Genomic DNA, 20,154 nt, shown 5'->3' with positions numbered 1-20,154 from the left:
TGCAGTGAGAGCTGCTATTTCTCTACCAGCAGCACTTGGTTAAACAGAGAGGGAATTGCTGAGGTTTTGAACCTTGTGGCTGTAACTCACCAGGGATTCACCCCTTTGTACAGAATGGTCCAAAGAAGGGAAGCACAGCAAAACGAGGTGAGCCTCAAGGGAGGGAGAGGTGAGTAACAAAATCCAAGACTCAAAGCTGAGTCCTTACAGGGAATCCACAGCAGAGCCTTCACATCAAAATCCTGAAAGCTTCCTGAATCGTGTTTAAAAGGAAATGTACAATCCCACATAATCCCAAGGTGAGGTTTTGCATCCAAACAGTTACTGCACATCATCACCAGGGGAAGGCAGCAGTCCCAGCAGGCACCTTTGGGGATTCCTGCCTTGATTGATTTCCCCAGTAGCTGATGAGATGTTTCACTGTGTGCAGCCCCATGGAGCCAAACACTCACAGGCACGTGGTGGAACAGAACCCTGGCCAAGGAGCACAGGTACCTGTTGTGACACAGGTATCAAGGATAAGCAGATATCTAGAAGGGGACACCATGGAAGGGTCTTGGAAAGCCACCAGTGGCTCCTGGGTGACAAGGACTAACTCTGTGCTGCTGGCTGTCTTTTGAGCCCCAGGGCTGCCAGCCAGCTCCTGCCTGCTCCTCTAAGGTGTTTTTACAGGTTCTGTGCTTTTGACATTGGCAACAACTCTGCCACGGGACACTGAGTCAGAGTTATGGGATGATTAGAAACCTTCCCAAACCCAAAACAGGTCACCTGAGAAGACGGAGCCTGCAGCACCAGCAGAGCTAACAGGACTCACAGGACTAAATACACATTGTCCCAAAGGCACCTGCCACAAGGAGACATGGTCCAAGCTCCCAAAAGCCCAAGCTCCATGAGTTGAGAAGAGCCAGTCATTGGCAGCATCTTACCTCCTCTCTTTGAAGAGCGTGAGGACTTGGAGGAGGTGGACCATTGCTTGGTGAGGGACCTGCCGGAGGCCGCGTCGCTGTTCGCAGAGGCGTCCTCGGTGTCGGCAGGTGACCCCGTGCTGGGCTCCACGTCCTTTTCCCCAGGAGTGTCCTTGACACCGTGCTGCTCTGAGTCATTCTCACCACAGAACTGGGCCATCTTCTGGGCCAGCATCAGCTGGGCCTCCTTCTCCAGCTGCCGGATGTCCTCAATGGTGAGCCCGTACCACTCGTCCTGCCAGCACCAGGCCTGGCGGTGGGCCCGGACCATGACCTTCCGCAGGCCTGCAAAGCCAAAATGTCCCTGTCACCAGAGCACAAACTGCAGGAAACAACGTGTGCCCCTCCCAAAGCCCCTAACACCATGGCAGGGACACTACGGTGACATCAACCAGCAGTGCTGGACCTTCACACAGTCAGGGTGGCAAACTGGTCACTTCATGTGCTTTATCTCCTCAATTCTTCCTAATCAACCATGCACTAAAATCAGCCAGTCTTCAGCCACTGCTTTTAACTCGGAAAGGCATTTCCTCATTTTGGATGGAAGACTTTGGCTGCCTGTTTCACCAAGGAGGAGCCACACAGAGACCACAGTTTCAACTCCTTGAAATTCTAGGAAGTTGTAACATTTGGATCTCATCTTCAAAGTAAAATATATTACCAGGAATTAAAAAACAAAAGAAAACAAAACAACAACAGCTACTGATTTTTTTTTTTTCTTAATCCTGGAGAGTTTCAAGTCATTCCTTGATGAATGCTCCACAGCCCTCCCCAGTTGTTACATTACAGAAGCACATCCCACACCTTTCCTTTCCTTGGAAACCCCTTTTCTGCACCTGGTTTCTATGTATCAGTAAAGCAGCATCACAAATGGGAGCTTCTGAGATAATGGGATAGAAAGCAAAGTAAGGGAGGGAATAAAGATGCTTTATTTTGCAGATACCATCTGTCTTCTGCTGCAGGAGAAAAATGGAGTGGGTAAAGCCAATTTAAAATATTTCAACATATCACATATCTGAAAGGAAGAACAGCCTCAGTATCAATACAATGAACCTGACCAGGCAACAGATACTCTCCTCAAGACTTAGACTCACTCACTAACATCATCACATCCCCAAGACTTTAAAACATAGGAGTCACTCAGGATTTTCACCAATATTATTCCTTAAAAGCTCACAATAGGTCAAAACTCCAAACTGCTATTTATTCCTGATAGGATCATACAGCAGTAATGATGCTTTTAAAGCTTCTGTAAATACCGACCAACTGATCTTCAGGAATTTTTCTGATAATAAACAATCAATTGACATTGCCCCCTCTTTAATTACTAGGAACTGAGGCAGAGATGGGTTGAAGGACAAGCCAAAAGCACCAGTGGGATTTGCTGTCAGTGGGATTAAGGGAGCAATCAACAGGCTAAATTAGAATCATTTAGATTTTGGGAACTGCAGATTGAGCTCTCTAAACACCACCATGAGGAAAGACATCCCTCATAAGCCACTCTCCAGCTCCAGGAGTATGGCCAAAGGGGATGGTCCCACCATGTGCAGGGGTCTAAGGTGCTCCCAGCAACACAGGCTTCCCTGTTGTACAGAAAACCTTAGATCCCACTGCAGTTTCTGTGATTTCAGCTGAAAGAGCCACTTTGTTTTCAGCAATCACTTTTTGTTTATTTGGTTTCTTAAACACGCAAAAGCATATTTTTATATGTTTATCTCCTTCCAGGTCTGAGCACCTTATTCTGCTCTTTGGTCAGTCCTTAATGCCACCAGTCATGCCAAGGCAGGCTGTCAGGAGGAAATGGCCACTGAGATCAGCAGCTAATGCCATGGACCAGCTCAACCCGAACTTCATTTACACAGTCAGATTAAATCCATCAATATTTGATGCATTTTGCTGAACTGACTTTCAGAAGGGAGAGGTAAGTTTGAGCCAGCAGAGTGTGACCTTCTGAGGGCACAATGACAGCCTTCAGCACCTTAATTCCATTCAACCTAAGTCGAGATTCAGAGTTATTTCCCCTGCCAGATTACTTTTTGCAGAACTACAGGAGAATGTTTTAGCCTCTTCACCTCCTGTTATGATTGACAACCAACAGGGCTTAAAAAACAAGATTAAGTTCGCATCACACCCACACGGAAAGCCAAGAAAACATTTCTCTTGCTGTCCCCAATACCTCACCATCCTTAGGACTTCCACACCCGGTGTCCACTTCTACCTTGCTTGGAACACCTTGAAAACAGACTGTGATCAGATACAGAAGTGAATGTTGCTTTTATCCCACAGCTTCTCCCGTTCAAGGGCTCAGCAGGCTCCACTCCTGCTCCCGAATCCAGCCTTGATGTATCAGTGCCCCAACTCCTCAGAAATTCTCTGTGTAGAGTCATAGATGCCACCAGCCACGTATCTGTGTTTTAATGGACTAACATCACAGGGAACATGAAAACCACTTGGGGGTAAAAAAAGTCTCTTGAAGTTCCTCTCTGCCTTCTTAGATCTCAAAAATCACCTGCACTGCTTCCTGCCAACCCGCAGACCTCCCCATGTGCCCTTCTCACTTCCCTTTGATTAGACATCCCAAACCACCCTTCCTTAAAGCTTTGCTGCTTTGAAAATAGGATGGCACTGCAGGGCTTCACAGCTGCTGTGCCTCTACCCCTCCAGGTTAGTTAAGAAGTCCAAAAAACAGATTACTTTCCCAGCATTTGGCCTTCACCCGGGATGTGCCAGCAGTGCTGCATTTCTTTTTCTTAAACACAAGGAGAAAACCTGGGGGAGAATGAGGCTGTGAAGGTACAAAAGAAATGGAAAAATAGAAGTCATGGCTTACAGAAAAGGTTTCAGTGGTAGGGAAGAGAATTTGAGGGGCTCCTCTGTGCACAGCAGTGGGCACTGAATTCCTGCCCAGCCTGCAGCCTCCCAGCAGAGACCCAGGGAACACAAGTGTCCCACACAGCCACAGGGAGCCAGGATCCAGCTACGAATGACTGACCTCCCCAGTCCAGACACTGCTGCTCTCCTTGTGCAATGAAGAAAAAAAAAAAAAAAAATCTCAAAGCATTTTTGTACCAAAATCGTAGAGAAAAACAAGTTTTTTATTGGAAAGTGAAAAGGAGGGGAGACACCAGACACAGGAAAGAATGGAATTGGGAAAAACTCTCTTTGTAGCAGATGCCCATCAGAAGTGTGCTGAGGGAATCTGTGGGCTAGCTGGCTTTCCTTTTTCTCCCTGGAAGGAGAGAAGGCGTAAATGTGTCCTTCTCAGCCAGACAAGTCCTTATCACACCCAGCCCCAGCTGCAGCACAGCTGGAAGTGTGCCTTGCCTGCAGGCTTTCCCCCTCCACCAACATGCCCCAAGCTTATCTGAGCCTTCTTCCCCAGAAGCAGAGGAAAACCCCCAGCCTCATCAGGCACCTCACTGAAGTCACCCAGAAAAAATGGCAAGAGGTTTTTTGACAAGGTTGTAGGCTCAGCTGGTTATCAGTTTTTAAGCAGACCATCATTTCTCCAGAGTGCAATGCTTTGCTTAAAAAAACAAACAATAACATCACACACGCACAAATGTGCAGGCTGAGTTCAGAGCACCCGTCATCATGTGTTGATTTAATTATTGTAACATTTCCCACTGTGCTGTGCAGAAAGATCATCTGTGAAGAGCTGAGCAGGGTGCAAACATTTAAATCATTTGGTTTCCAGCTCACCACCTCAACAACTCAGAGGCTGGTTGAACTCATGAGGTGCTGACTCCTGTAAATGATTTGTGGTGCTGGACTCCATCATACAAAAGGAAGTGTAAATGACCATTAGACAAGGGGCAGAGAGCAGGTTTCATGTGAACTTAAAAAGCTTTGGTCTGTAGTTCTGGGCTTGATCTTCAACATGAAATGAAAATAGTAAACGTAATAGGAACCTAATGGAAATAAATTCGAAAACCCACCAACAAATTCTGCCCCAAATACCCTCAATATCCAAATGAAGCAACTGTTCAGATACCCATTGACTCTGTATCCAGAAGCAACTTCCCAAATAATTTTATAATCCACTGTCACAATTTCCTGACAGCAAATACAGGATGCCTGACTGTCCATGTGCAACACTGTTTCCTGACAGTCCCAAGAGATCCCATAACCTTGTCAGCACTATCCAACCAATCCACCTGCAGTTACACCTCTACTCCCCTCCCTCCCTTGCTCAGAACCCTCTCAAAGAAAAGCCCGTGGTCACATCACACCAACAGCAATCTGCCTCCTCTTGGAAAGACAAAACTCTACCTTTGGGATCCAGTGGGCAGTGGATGAACTGAGTCATTTGAGTGCTTTAGTGAAGCCAAAGTTCTGCAAAAGAGCTTTCAAAAACCACTTCACCACTGTGCAGCAATTTGGGCATATTTAGCCTAGGACACAGTGGCTTAAACAAAGCTCCAGTTACTGGGATGGAACACACTTTGCCACAGTATATAATTAATAGCCCATACACAGTCAACACACTTGTTTAACAACAAAAGACTCAGAGCCCACATGCACCATTAGGAAGCAAGTGGGAGCAGAACATTATGCAGTGCCAGTCCAATTAAACTTAAGATCTATGGGAAAGGAGTAAAAAAGCATACAAATATTACAGCCAAGTAGACTAATAGCCCACAATCACAATTTTAGTCTATGTCTCAGGCTGTCAAAGCACTGAGTAACTGTCCAATTAGTCATGGGAAAGAATGGCTGCTGCACTCAGTACGAGTGAGAACGTTTCAACACCGTCCCCCAGAGTTCCTCCCTCTGTGCTCAGCAGCCCTTCCACATCACCAAGACATCCATCACTTACCTCAACCCATTCTCTCATTTTAGTTCACTCCACTAAGCTCCCCACTGGGCAGAGTTTGAATCCTGCTGTTTGTTTCCTCGCTGGCTTGGTGACCCTCAACAGGGTGAGCTAATTCCCCAAGAAATAAATTTGCTTGAGTTGGGAACAGAGGAATCAGGAGGAAAATGCCAAGGAAGAAGGGGCTGACCCACCACAACATCTCTAGCTCTTGGGAGCTTGACTCACCATCACTGCACAATGCACAAAGGTCTCCATCTGCCTTTGGCCACCAGCTGGAAGCCCCACGCAGGGATCTCCATCTAATCCTGGTCAGCCGTGTTGTAACCACACCTTTCCAACTGAAACATCCTCACACATTGCAGGCTTTGGTACAAATGCTGTGGCACTTTGCCCACTCAGGGTTTCCCCACGGCTATCCCCAGGGCAGGGGGAGGCCACACAGCCCCTGCAGATACCCCAAGCTTTTACTTTCACTTTTAATTCACTCGACTCTGTCTTGCCTAAAAGACTTTCCTGATTTTATGCAACTTAACCACTTTGAAAAACACTATTTGCCATCTTTATAACAGGCTGGAAAAGCTTTTGAAAAGCAGACAATGAGCTGGTTCTGCTCTCTGCAAAGCCTCAATCAAGAGGGAAATGGCAGGCAATCTTTCAGGGAATACAAAAGCAATATTTCTAAGGGACCAAGTTAATCTATGCCAAACACCTCTGAACAACTGGAAGAGTCACGTGCTCCTTTCTCATTTAAAAGATACAATGGAGTTGTTATTCTGCCTCTGTGTTTTCCAGCATACACTAAATTAACCCGTGTCACTGAAACGCCAAGGGAGTTCAGTGCAGAGAGGCACTTGTAACACAGTCTACAGCAGGAAAAACTTCCATCCCCGCCTAAAGAAAAGCAAAGGAGCTGTAAGAAAACCACCCCTGAGCATTCAGAGAGAGGTGCACACTATTCTCCACTGCTCTATCAGTCTTTTTCACACTGGCTCTCAGGAGCACGGTGTGACTGCAAAGAGCTTGAAAATTACTTATGCTAGAATCAAGTACTTCATGAAGACTTGCACATCAAAAGCAGAGTTGTAGAGGTCATGCAGGAGGATTTTCAGTGCACAGGAAGGTGACAGCATCCTCTACACAGCCTTTTTTTGGCATTTTCTTTGCAAGAGGACAGCCAGAGCTCTGCCCTTTCAGATGGGAGTGCTCCTTTAAAACATCATTTAAGTTTTCCACTCGTCATTTGTGGCAAGGCTCAGAAATTGTATCATGTGTTTTATAGATTTTCTGCAAGGAACAAATTACTGCCAGCACTGCCACCACCTGTACTGTCTCCACTTAGTTACTCCCAGACACATCCAATTCCTCCTTAAAAGACCTGACCTAAGAATGATGCATCCATCAAAGAAGGACATTTAGTCACAACTCAGAGCCACACAGAGACCCAGCAGCCCTGTCACAAGGCAGGTAGAAACTAGGGATGTTCCAGGGAGTGATTTTCTGGAACCACTCAGGACACTGAAGTGAAGCTTATTTCTTTAGGCAGCCCTTCAGGATGGATTTTGGTCACAATAAAGAAGACTGACAGAGTTTAAAAATGATCTGGCAAGTTTATCCTTTAAAAAATAAATAATAAATAAAGGAGAATGCAAGATCTTGCCTACACAGGACTTGAAACCTTTTCAGTGGGTACAAGTGGTTTATATTTGTACATACCACGATTATAAGTGACAGAATAACAAGTTTTCCTTCTGAGCTGACCCACAGAGTCATCAGGTTTGAGAATCTCTTCACAGACACATTTTGGGATGTGATGCACTGCACAGACCTCACCTTCATGTTTCAATTCAGTGCAAACATTAAGGAGGGAACTCTGCAAGACCATAAATGCTCACCAACATCGTGGATAAATCGCTCGATTTTCGACTGCATCCCCCAGTATCTGAACTCCACTTTACACAGTTTATATGCACACATGATGGGGTATTTCCCAGGGTTGTTCTTGTACTCTTGAATCCAATCTTCTGAGAGGGGCCCTCTTTTAGTCTTCACTGATTTATACAGCTTTGGATCCTCCTCAGCTTTGTACTCATGGGGAGGGATAGGATCTTTAACAATATCAATAGGATCTATAGAAAGAGAAAAAAAAAATAGTTAGACATTTCCTTTTCCTGAGCAAAACAAGAAAATGTCATTTTTCATGAGTTATTTCTGTTTTAGTAAGTACCAGAAGCATTACAGCAATTTAGTTTCTTTTTACTTACACTTAAACAACTGATATTTAAATTGTTTATACACTGCTGCTGGGCAGAGATCAGCTCTGCCAGAGGAATGAGCACACACAGTTCCAGCAAACAGAGGCTTTGCTCCAAATAGATGTTTTTGCCCACAGTAACTGCAGATCCACAGCACTCTGGCAGCTCTGCACACTCTGTCTTTCCAGCTCCACACAGATCTGTTGCACATTTCACCTTCCAGATTTTCTAATATCACTCCCAGCACTGCAGCTGTCTCAGCCAAGACAGTTAAACACACCTGCCCTGCTATGGAATAGAATTACTCATGGAACATCTCATCTTTGGGTTCATCAGAGGAGAGGACTGGGAACTCCTCATCTGCTATTGTCAGACCACATGTACTGTGGAAAGCAGAAAGTTTAACTAAAGTCCTAATTAACAATCCAACAATGGAGAAGTGGGAACTGCAGCAGGAGTGGAGTGAATGAATGTATTTTAAAGACCTGCAACCCCCAGAGCTCAGCAGAAGCATCTGAAGTTTGGATTGAAGGGCAGGATCACACTTCCCAAGAAGTGACAGCTCTGTGACACCTCTCAGTGCAGTGGTGAGACTCGAGTCTGCTCACCACTGAAAGCCTGGTCAGACAGGCCCAGCAATGAGGACAGTTGAAGTGAAACACAAAAGTACTGTTTTGAAATACTTTTGCCTTTTCTCATTAATTCCTTACATTAACTCAATCTTCTGAAGACAGCTGTGAAGTGAGTGTTAACCTGCATGAGGGCAGTTCTAAAAGGAGAGGGAACAAAAATTAAATGCACCTTCATGCTTCATTTTCATATACATGAAGGAGCCACACAAATAAACAGCAATATTTTCACAATTATACAGCTGTTTTTTCCTCTGCTATGGAAAGGAAAATTACCCCCAAATGAGATGTCATACTCCTCTTGGGAGCTGCATAAATAAGATGGAAAAGCTTAAATTTACAGATGGGGGATTCAAATTATTTCCACAAGATTTATATCAAGCCTCGAAGACAATTCTGGTATCCTCACCCTACTTGTTGTAACCTTCAGTGACACTGACAGGGGTGCAGGTGTCTTTTCAGGGAGGATGGAAAGACAGATGAACACACCAAGAAAAAGACAAAACAGGAAAAAATAGAGGAAAAAGGCTATTCACCTAAAATGGTTTGTCTTTTTTCTGCAGCAGAAAGGTTGAACACGTTGTTATGGTCTCCTGGGTCAGTTTTGTAGTACGTCTCAATATCAATAGAGAATTTCTCCACAAAAGGACACGTGTACCTGAGAGCCAGAACAACACAGCTTAGAGTAAATCAGCCTCAAATCCCAGGCAGCCTTCACTCATGTTTTCCTTCAGATATGCTTGAAATACCAACTGGAGATTGTTCTTTAATAACTTCTTAAGATAGGAGCTCATCAGTTTTCAGCAAGGAAATAAATTTTGGACCCACTATATTAAAACGTTGTGACACAGATATTAATACAAGGACACTCTGGAAATGCACCTGTGCAAGGAGAAAAGCAAAGCTCCTGCCTGGAACCTGCAGCAGAATAAAATATGAACTAGTTCTGTGCAGCACAGGTTTCCTGGCCAACTGATTGACTCATAGGCATTTCAAGAGAAGAGATAAAAAACTGACTGGAAGTGAACTTTAATCACTTAAAAGTCAGGCAGTTCCATTATATTCAGTCACTGGCAACAGCCCATATGCAAACACCCGACTCCCCACCTCACCAAGATTGATGTTACTTGCAGAGACCAGTTAAAACAGAACCAGGAAATTTTCTTAGATTTTTCATAAAAACCAAAATACCCATTAAGGCCATTTTACTGTGCAAGATGACATGAATATCAGATTTGTAAATCTGGAAAAGAGCAAATGCTCTAAACTGAAGTAACAGGCACAATGGTTATTTATTCCAGGGTATCTGAAATCCTCCCTAACAAAATCAGATGAAACAAGGAGGTCCCAGAGGGCTCCACAGAGCCTGTGGCTCTCTTCCCTCCTCAGGGTGAAAACCATGGCTTGTAGGTTTGTTATTTTCTAGTTAAATGACAGACAGTTCCCAGAAAAGAAGTGCTGTAGTTATTTATTTATTTATTAAGATTTTTCTTTCCCCTGTACAAATGCATCCTGTCTTCCCTGACAGGATTCAGCATGACATCTGTCCCAGCACCATGCACATTTGTAATTTCCCTGAGCTTGCAGAGATCTGCAATGTTAAAAAGAACAATGCAGGATACAAGACTAAATAAAAACCATTCACAATTCCCCAAGCTTTGACAGACAAATCAGCTCCACATTTTACAGCGAGGAGCCACAAATTCTCAGGTAGGTGTGCAGCCAGCCCAGGCAAAGATCAAGCACTGCACAGGAATTTTAGGACTTGACCCTGATTGCTCTGAAGGATATTACTGGAGAGGGAAATGGCACTGCCAGAGTGACATCAAACCCTGTCTTTAACACCGACCAGCTGTGGACACTTTACCCAGTTTTACCTGGTCCTTGTGTAAGGATAAGCGTTCCAGGATTCCTCCTCGACGCGCAGAGCTGCCTTGGGCAGGATGGAGCGGAACCAGCTGGGGATGTGCATCCCGATGTGATAAACCTTGTGAGTGTACTGCCCACTGCCCCCCGGGCCATCCACGTAGGGCCTGTTCTCCAGGATCTCCACTCCACTGCCTTCCCCACATGTCTCCTCTCTGCTCTTTTTCTGAAAGGGAAAATAGATCACAAATGCATCACAAAAATGTTCGTTTTCCAGGGTATCGTACACAGACCAGGATCTCAAAGCTGCTGCACACTGGGGATGTTTTCCAGGACTCCTTTTGAGCATGGCAGAGCTTTAGCAGAACCCTAGCACCAAGATTACCAAACCTAGAGTTTATAAAGGCAAAACTTAGAGGCTCATCTGGCCAACACAGAGATTTGGTTTATTCGAGACTCTGTGACAATTTCCATTTGGCTGCTCAGTTTGAATGGAGATGTAATGACACCTCAATTCCTGTTCCTGGAACAGGTAACACATCCCACCCCAACCCTTGGCTCCAGTTATAACCCAACAGCACAAAAACCTTTTGCATCAGCAGACAACACAGCCAAGGGGAGTTTGTGCAACCTGGCATCATCCTATGGTGATGTGTCAGCAGCAGGAATCACACACACTCATGGTGCAGAGCATCCCAGGCTGGACACCAGGAAGAATTTCCTGACTGGAAGAGTGGTCAGGCACTGGAGCCACCACCCCTGGAGGCATTGAAGATACGACTGCATGTGGCACTCAGCTGAGTTGACAAACTGGGAATCAGGCACAGGTTGGACTTGATGATCTGAGAGGTCTTTTCCAACCTCAATGATTCCACGATCACAGTGATAAAGACTATTCTGTGACCTACACCCACAGGATTTGGGGGTTTGTTGTCTGTGATCTGGCCCAGAAGCAGCTCTCCAAGAACAGCTTGGAGACTTTGCTCTGCTAATTAAGATATTTAGAAGAAACAACCCAAGTTGTTTTGCCAGAATGATCACTGCACCCCCTGGCAGCCTCTGCATTTTGGCTTATTTGTAGGACAGTCCTTCAGTAAGAAACCTGGCAAAAATTCCCTCAATAAAAAAATACTAATTTCAGTGCTTCTAAGATGAGCTAGAGAGAAACCAAATATTTATTAATTTCTCACACATTTCAGCAGATTGGATCATGTATAACCTTCATCATTTCCAAACAACAGATTCATTCTGTTAGCATTTTGAGATTATTGTTTGCATTTGAGAGCACAGTACTTTGGAAATTAAGGGGGTAAAAAGGAATTTTATACCAAGAATCAACTGTGAAATATAGCACAATAACAACTCCTCATTTTTGGCATACAAACAATTCAAAGGATAACATGGTTTAACAGAAAATTATTAATAAGATGCAAGAGATCAACTTCTTATCTTTTGAGGACAGGATGTTAAGCCAACAGAGCTGTTCAGAAGTAAATAGTCCTGTTTATAAAGAGCTCTCAAGTGATTTTAAATTTAAACAGCTGTAACTGACAAACCTAAATAACTGAGAATCTAAATAATCACTTTTTCCTGCCCCACAAGCTGCAATAAAAAAAAACAAAACAGAAAAAGTACCTTTTTACAGTTTATTTCTAACACTCAGCTGGCAGCTCATTAAAGCACACATCCTCTTCTAACAAACTACTGTCTTTCAGTTCTTATACAAGCACTGACCAAGTCCTGTACAAATATTTATGACAATAACATTAAATAATCTTGATGACCCCAAAATCTGGTTAATTCAAAGGTCTCAGAAAAGACAGTAACCCAGCCAGCACAGTGGAAGTGTCAGACAGAATAACTGCACAGCATCTGCTCTGAACTGTTGACACAAATTATAGAGATTTAGAGTCTTATTATATGGCAGAAGCACATGGAAATCATAAGCAGAGGGAAAATGAGTTTTCTTCATGCCAACTTATTCAGAACTCCCTTCTAGACTGCACAGTTACAGCAATTCCAGTCAATTCTGCAAGTCCTCATTTGGGACCAAAATCCACTGAGGGGTTTTACTCATTAACATCACCATTCCCCATTTCACTTTTCCTTGTTCAGCCAGTTTTAACAAAAACTTCTCTGCATGGAGATGAACTGCCTGGCTCTCAGCCTACAGCTGGAACCCTGGAGAACACACAATGCTGGTCAATTTTTGCTGTACATGAATAATTCCAGCAGCAGCTTCTCCACACAACCTGGAACTGGTGATGCTCTGATGGGTAGGAGATGTGAGGGTGACATGACACAGTGTCACTGTGAGAAAAGGAAGGAAGGAAAAACCAAGTTCACTGAGACTCTCTGTGAAAGTCAGTTCACATCCCACTTCTGAATATTTTATTCACTTCTATGCAGCTGCAGCAGGGTATGCTTCCTCCTCCAGCCTTTCCAGATGACCAACTCCAGCCCACAGCCTTTGTCAGACAGTTACAAACCTTAAGCAAATTTTGGCCCTTCACAGCCCTCCTACTTGTCACTTATCTACCTAAGATATGACAAGGGCAGCAAGAACATGACTGTGAAATAAGAGCTGTAGCTCTGCTTGCAAAAAAACAAAAATCAAAGATTAGATCCCAAACTATCTTCAGAGCCAGGACTTTTGAGTCAGGTCAAATTTACACTCATAACACACCACAGTGCTGGGAAGGATAGCATGATCAAAGAGAAACTCCCCAGGATAAACCCACACAAAGCTGCTTCCCAGCCCTCCAGGCTCTCACACTTTGCAGTTGTCTTGTGGAAAAGACAGCAAGCAGCAGTGAAATAAGGAAGGGCCACGAGTCAGGAGAGATGGTGAACAGTGCAATTACTGACCAGTCAGAAAGACAAAGAGAAAAAATGTTTCTCATATAATAAAAACAAAGACTTTAGCCACATGCACTTGAGAGACCAGGATGGTACTCTGGGCATAAGTGGTGCTGTGAAAGTGAAGCACTTGTGGGAGTGAAGAGCAATTTGCTCTGCAGCCATGCAGCCTCTTCATGCCTCCTGTGCCTGAGCTACAGCCTGAGAGGGCTTGTTGCAAGGAAGTGGTCTGTAAACAACAATTAAAATATAACCCTCAATTAGGAAAACATTTGGCTTGAGAAGTGTGTGGCAGGTCCTCTCCAAGGAATATCTGCTGGAGGTGCTGATGTGCAGGCACTTGAGGGTCAGTCTCAGAGGTTTCAGCCTCAGAGAGAAGTACAGACTTCATTTAGCAGATTACCTGGGTCATTGCTACTCAATACTGACACAGTTATCTTCCCACTCTATAAATATCTGAGGAATGGTCCCCAGCAAAATCAAAGACTAGATAACAGCTTTTATATGCAGGCTATCTAACTCACAATCACAGTAAACCATCTTACATTGCATTACAAGAGGAAATCCAGTCATCCCTTTCCAAGTCCCTCTCTCCTGCTGATGACACTCCATGTTCTGCACAGCCCCATCAATAGCTTTTCAGGACAGATGGTGACACAGATCCCTTCTAGCTAAAGTAATAGCATTAAATTACTCATAACAGGGAACCCAGAGAAGCAGATGCACCATGATTAGCAAGAATGCCAGTTACTTAAAGGCTTCTATTAAAATAAATCTCTTGGCACAGCAGCATAGCATGGGACACAGCACATGACCTCAGCACAACAATCACAGATGAATAATTCCCATGAATATCAACCACTGGGCCAGCTTAACCCCATTTATCATCTGCCCTTCTCAACAGCAGACAAACAGCTGTAAAAAGAGCCTTCCACAGGCAGGTTCATCAGATCTCAGATCTTCCATGTCCTTTCCCAGTTAGAAACATGTCTCTCCACCAGACCACACCTTGCAAAGCCTTAGTCCAGCAAACAACCTAGCCCAGGTGAATAGAACCAGGTGACTCAATGCAATTTGTTTTTCTAGTGGTACACAGCTCCATAAAGGAATGATGGTTGATGGCAACAGAAACCTCCACAGCCCAAGGAGTGTCAGCACAGCTGAAGGAACAGCACTCAGAACAGGAATGCAGAATGCTGGATAAAACAGTTAAGGTTATTGGATCAGCTGAAGAAATACACAGGTCAGACTGTGCAAATTAAGATTGCCTTCTAATGTTTTGCTATTGGGGAATTAGAAAAAAAAAGCCCCATCAACCAACTCAGAACATCAAGAAGAATATTAATCTCAACAGGAGTTCTCCTTGTGTTCTTGCCCTGGAATCCAGCACAGGCTGCTCACAGGCTCAGGTCCACCAGCACAGAATCTCTGCAAAGCTGACAGCAGCACTGCAAACAGCCCAGCTGGTTTAGCTTCTCCTGAAGTTTTCTTGTTTTATTGTCACTCCTTTGAGCACTGCAATGGTCCTGCAGAGAGCAGTAAGGACTGGGTAGGCTGCAGCTGATAATGGCTGATCCGGGCATGTTCTAGCTTTCAAAAATAGATTAGAACTACACTCTCACCTTGTTTACCACTGGTTATTGTTTACAGTACAACCTCTCAATCTAAGTAAGTGAGACAGTGATTACAAAGGGTTGGAATGCTTTAGCTTCCTGATGTTGTTCTTGCTTCCCTTCAGCAGTGCAGTCACACAGTGCCACAGGACCCAGGAGAGTTCTGATCTGAGATTACTCCAATTATGAAGAGTGACAGCACCATGCTTGACAGACCTATCATCCAGGGGTAAGGAGGACACAAATCATTGTCTGGAAACAATAACCAGAAGATTTTTTTGGGGGGATGTTCATTTTCCTCTAGCTCCCATTTGGAAAGGGGGTATTTTGATAGTCTGGACAAAACTCTTCTGGGAGAATGCATTAAAATAACACTGCACTCTCAGGATTTTTTTAGCCCACTTAGACACAGATAGGGATATGAGAAGTTTCCAGCCAGCTGATGGTTTCAGTTAACAAGGACAGCAAAGACATCTCTGTAACCACAGAACAAGAACATGACAGCAAATATCCCCAGAGGACCCTGCTAACATACTTGCTCATATTGTTGTGGCAAGGGAGGCTGAGAAAACATTCTCTATGACCAATTACTATTTTTTTATTGTTTTGAATGCTAAGGCTACCACAAACACCAATTAAGTCCCCAGAAACACACCCTTCCTTTGGGAACCAGAGAAAGCATGAAGTGCCTCACACAATCCATCAGACCACAAAAATGCCTGAAGCTGCTCAGCAAGATGACTCCTGCTATCACTGGAGAGCTCTTAATACCTGTTTTCACTAACCAGACCTGTTCTGTTCAGTTTTATAAAGGAAGTGTAAAGGCACCTAAGGTATAAACAAAATTTAGGCTGGGGGAAAGGAATAAATTCCGCTCTCAATCTCTTCCACACGCTAAGGGAAAAATATTCCCAACTATCTCCAGCTGAATATTATTTAGGCTGAGGGATATTTCACTCTTTGAATTGATTTTCCAAAGTGGAGTCTTCTTCCCACCACCAAGAGGCTTCCTTGCTATGCTCCAGCAGCTGCCCACCAGCCATCCTCACTCACCTGCAGGCAGCAGGTACTGAGGAGGGAGCAGTGACACTGTGACTGGGGCCTTGCACTGGTAAACTTTAACAGAAAAGCTGGGAGGGGTTATGAGAAAAGCAGCCTGTTAGTCTCAGCCATGGAATTTGGCTTATTGTGGCAATATCAGCAGTCAAACACCACAAACAAACCAGCACAAAATACAACAGCACATCCCAGCCATAGCTGCCTGAATTAAACAGCACCTAAAACCAGAAAGCCAACGATGGACGCACTGGAAACATGGTCCTGGAAGTGATGCTTGGTTTATTCTTCACAGGTTTTCCCAGCCCAGGATTGCAGCACATGGGTTTCATGCCCAGGGAGGGTGTGCCTGCCCAGGGTGTATCCAATCTGCCTCCAGCCGCCGCTGCTGCGGAATGACTCAGCTCTGGCTTCTGTTAACCACTCCTTCACCAGCATTTGAGCTGACATCTCATTCATTACGAGCAATCTGCTTTCACCACCAGCAACCTTCTGCCTGCTGATGCAGATATTTGATAGACCAGGCCCCATTCATGGTCACTATTTACTGCAGGTCATCAAAATCTACATCTTTGACTGCTTTGAAAACAAAATGCTGGGTTATCTTAAAAGTACTGTAGTTTCATACTTTACAACTTGTTCTTTTCTGTCTGTGTCAAAGACCTGAAACACTCAATTAAAAAATGATATCACCATAACCAGAGCAATACCTGAGCAAAAAGCTTTGTTCCAAGTGAAAGAAGGGAGGAGATGGAACTATTCCACTCTTAGAGAAGCCAAGATGCAGAACTTCTCATCACATCAAAACCAACATAATTTTATCAGTGCAGTGTTCTAAAAGCAAACAGGAAGCTACAGGAACTAAATTAAAAAGAAAAATCACCCTTAACTGTTACTTATGCAGGAGAGTGCCCAAGTACAACAGCACACACAACTTCTGGATGTCAAAGGCCATCAGAACATCTGAGTCCCCTCACGTTAAAAATCATGAAATCAACAAAAAAGCATCATTTTGAAGAAGGAGAAAGTAACCTGAAGACACAGAGCAGCTGGCAGGGCTACATCCAGTAGCCAGATCTTTGAATCCCCATTTCAGCACCCTAACCATTTTGTGACAGGGCTCTTTGCTGGGCTGGAGTAGGGACTTTTATCAAAATATAGCAACACAGTCCCCAAACAGGGAAGCTTCTCCACTCCTGTTTTGCAGGAGTTGAGAGCAATCTTAAAGGTTGTACTACAAAAACAATCTTAAAGGTAGGCAGGGCTTTACCTTTAATAATTACCTTTAATCCCTGTTATCCCAGGGATGGTTTTAACAGAACTTTTGAGCCTGCACTTAGTAAGTTCCAATCAGAAACAATTACATCAAGTTGGACTGGCAGTCCCTCAACCACAAAAGTGCTGGAGGACAGCAAGGGACTTGTAAATTTTGCTCTTGTCCCTCAAAGCAAGGCTCACTCTGTCTCATGGTGCACAGTAAAGTCAAGTCCAACCACAAAAGGATTCCCCACTCTCCCCATAACACCATTCCTGCCCTGGTTCTGTTTACACCATGAGCATCACGTTATGCATGCAGGCAACTTTAAACTGCATCCTGTGTTTCCATGGTAACGGGAGGGGCTGCATCAGCAATCCCCTGGATTAAGTTTGGGCCATTCTCACTCGGGTTTGAGCTGCACTGAATCCTTGCTGGGAACAGCAAAGCAGTGATGTCACCAGTAACCATGGTGCCCACAGCTGAGCCTCCCCTGTGCCCTTTGTGCTCTAACATGCATCCTTCACGCGTGACAATTACTTTAATCCAATTAGTGCTGTTAAAAACAACCGAAAAAACATGAAGGGCCATGTCAATGCTTATTTTGGGAAGGAAGGTTAGTTTGAGTCAACAAGATAACGATCAGAACACGAGGCTTTACAATAGCACTTTGAGCCTCATTGCTCCAAACACACAGGAATGACCCGAAACCCTGGGGAGAGGGGAAAGAAATCTGTTCCTCATCAACGGTTTCATTAATAAAGGCAAAAGAGCAGCTGCTTTAAACATCTCCCTTGCAGGTTTGATCAATGGCTGGGCAATATGCAGTGCTTCATTCCAGCCTGGCACTACCCTGTCCCCAAACACTGATGCCTCACCACCTGCACATAACTCTGATAGTAACCATAAAGTAGTTACTCACAGAGGAAAGCCTCTGTTTTCCCAGTGCAGCACTGATCCTGCAGCTTGCAGGAGCGTTCCCTTTTGGGTCCTTCCCAGCTCTGCAGGGAGATGCCACCTGATCACTCCTGCCTGGGGCAAGGATTTCATGGGGGGGAATCTTCCCTCAAGTTTACCAAGCAAGAATTTGGACTCTAAGGGGACGTCCAGCACACAAGGAGATGTCACCCAAGAGGGTCTTCGTGTCAGAGAGAGGCACATGCAGAGCTGCACGAGCAAAGCTGGGTGTGCTGGCCCTAAGGAAGGGACCTCTCTCACCCAGGCATGTGCACATTAACCTGCACTGCATCTGCAGCACCATCAGCACCAGCACTCCTGGCTGCTTGTCTTGTAATGGAACACTTTTTAAAAGAGAAAAAAAAAAAAAACCAAAAAGCTGAAGGCAGGCTGGGCTGTCAGTGTCAGGCTCCTGCAAGGCAGAGCAGCAACACACACAGCATCACTTTGTATGAGTGTTGTAGGCACTGCATTATTTAGAATCAGGGCTAGATATTAATGAAGCTGCTTGTACAAAAACAGGATATTTTGGGGACAATCAAATGTGCAGGGTCATAAAAAATTTACAGCATTAAGAGAACCTTTCTCATGGCCACTCATTAATCACTTTGCCTTGCAAAGACGCCCAGTCATACTCCTTTAGAGTCAGGGCTGGATGTGCCACAGGCACATGAATTAGGGATCACTTTATTATGGAGATACCTCAAACTTGTTTACTCCACATGCCTCATCTTTCAAAATGTCTACTACACTTCCAGCTCAGTATTTCATCTACTCTAAGTATTTCCTTCCATGTCTTGAAACTGATTTTTCACTGCATTAACTATTCCACAGACAATGTCTGTGAGAATTACTGTCCCTGGCTTAAAGGGAGGCAAAGCAAGTTGCACATTACTATATTGTGAATCAGAGACAAAATTCAACTCAGGGTGCTCTGGATCAAGTCTAATCCTCTGACTACATCCCTTATACTTTAGGAACCCAATGCAATTCTTCTCCAACAATGTATGCTAAAATACTGCAGGACTGGCTTAAAGAAATCCCCATAGTCTTCCTAATACTTAATTCATTACTTGCCTTCAGGTATTTGAAAAAAGGAGAACCAAATCCCAGTCAATATTTTTGTCCTTCTTTTACAAGGATAAAAAAATACAGAAGAAAAAAGGGGTTTTGACAGCCAACAAGCTCAGTGGGATGGGCAGTGCTGTGTCCTGTATTAAAATCAGTGCAAATCTGAAATTTAAAATTGTGTTATAACATTATGTCAGCTTCATTCACCTTTGTTAAGAGAAAGAGAGCTCATGAACTGTTAAGGCAACATCAAGTTCACTACCCTAAAATCAATTTTTTTTTGGAACATGATATGGAATCCCAGACAATGTAAGAGTTACAGTGATAACGAGTTACACTGATAAAGAGTTACAAGGATAATGACTGCAAAATAATAAAAAAGTAGATGTAGAAAAGGTGTTTGCTCCTTCTGTATGTTTTCCCAAAATGAGACCCCAAGTCTGGTACCACCAAATATAACTGTACCACCCTTGTCCTCAAAATTAAACATCTGCAAGTTCCTTACTCTCCTCCAGAAGGATGTAAATCCTCCTGACCACAAAGAAAAGGTTATGAAAAGCAGAGGAAGAAGAGAGAACACAGAAGCCACAGGTTTTAACGCTGCAGCACAGAAATCAAGGGAAAAGCTTCCAACCAGGCTTTGCTTTTAGACTTGTGAGCTTTCCAGGGTCTCTGGAGCCGTCAGCAGCGTCACCTGCTTTAAAACTGAAGCATAAATGTCTGTCTGTGCAGATGGCCAAGGCATCTGCATGCAGAACAAAAATAATCAGCCATCCAGTTCTTCAGTGTCCAGAGATGAAGGGTTAGTTTGC

At 44.2% G+C, this 20,154-nt stretch overlaps 1 protein-coding gene across 7 annotated transcripts in view; it reads right to left on the bottom strand.

The window, feature by feature from the left end:
* Positions 1-20,154, bottom strand: part of PITPNM2 (phosphatidylinositol transfer protein membrane associated 2) — a 124,722-nt gene that overhangs the window by 37,846 nt on the left and 66,722 nt on the right. For all 7 annotated transcript variants that reach the window (XM_014874906.2, XM_014874907.2, XM_014874905.2 and 4 more), the window contains 4 exons: positions 10,543-10,757; positions 9,202-9,323; positions 7,677-7,910; positions 927-1,250 (listed from right to left, as the gene is read on the bottom strand). In XM_014874906.2, the coding sequence (XP_014730392.2) occupies positions 927-1,250; positions 7,677-7,910; positions 9,202-9,323; positions 10,543-10,757 (895 nt within the window). The remainder of the gene's footprint in view (positions 1-926; positions 1,251-7,676; positions 7,911-9,201; positions 9,324-10,542; positions 10,758-20,154) is intronic.

This window comes from Sturnus vulgaris, chromosome 19, assembly GCF_052056855.1.
Source record: "Sturnus vulgaris isolate bStuVul1 chromosome 19, bStuVul1.hap1, whole genome shotgun sequence".
Lineage (NCBI taxonomy): Eukaryota > Metazoa > Chordata > Aves > Passeriformes > Sturnidae > Sturnus > Sturnus vulgaris.
The sequence above is the reverse complement of the archived record's forward strand: the minus strand, read 5'-3'. Positions and strand labels throughout refer to the sequence as shown.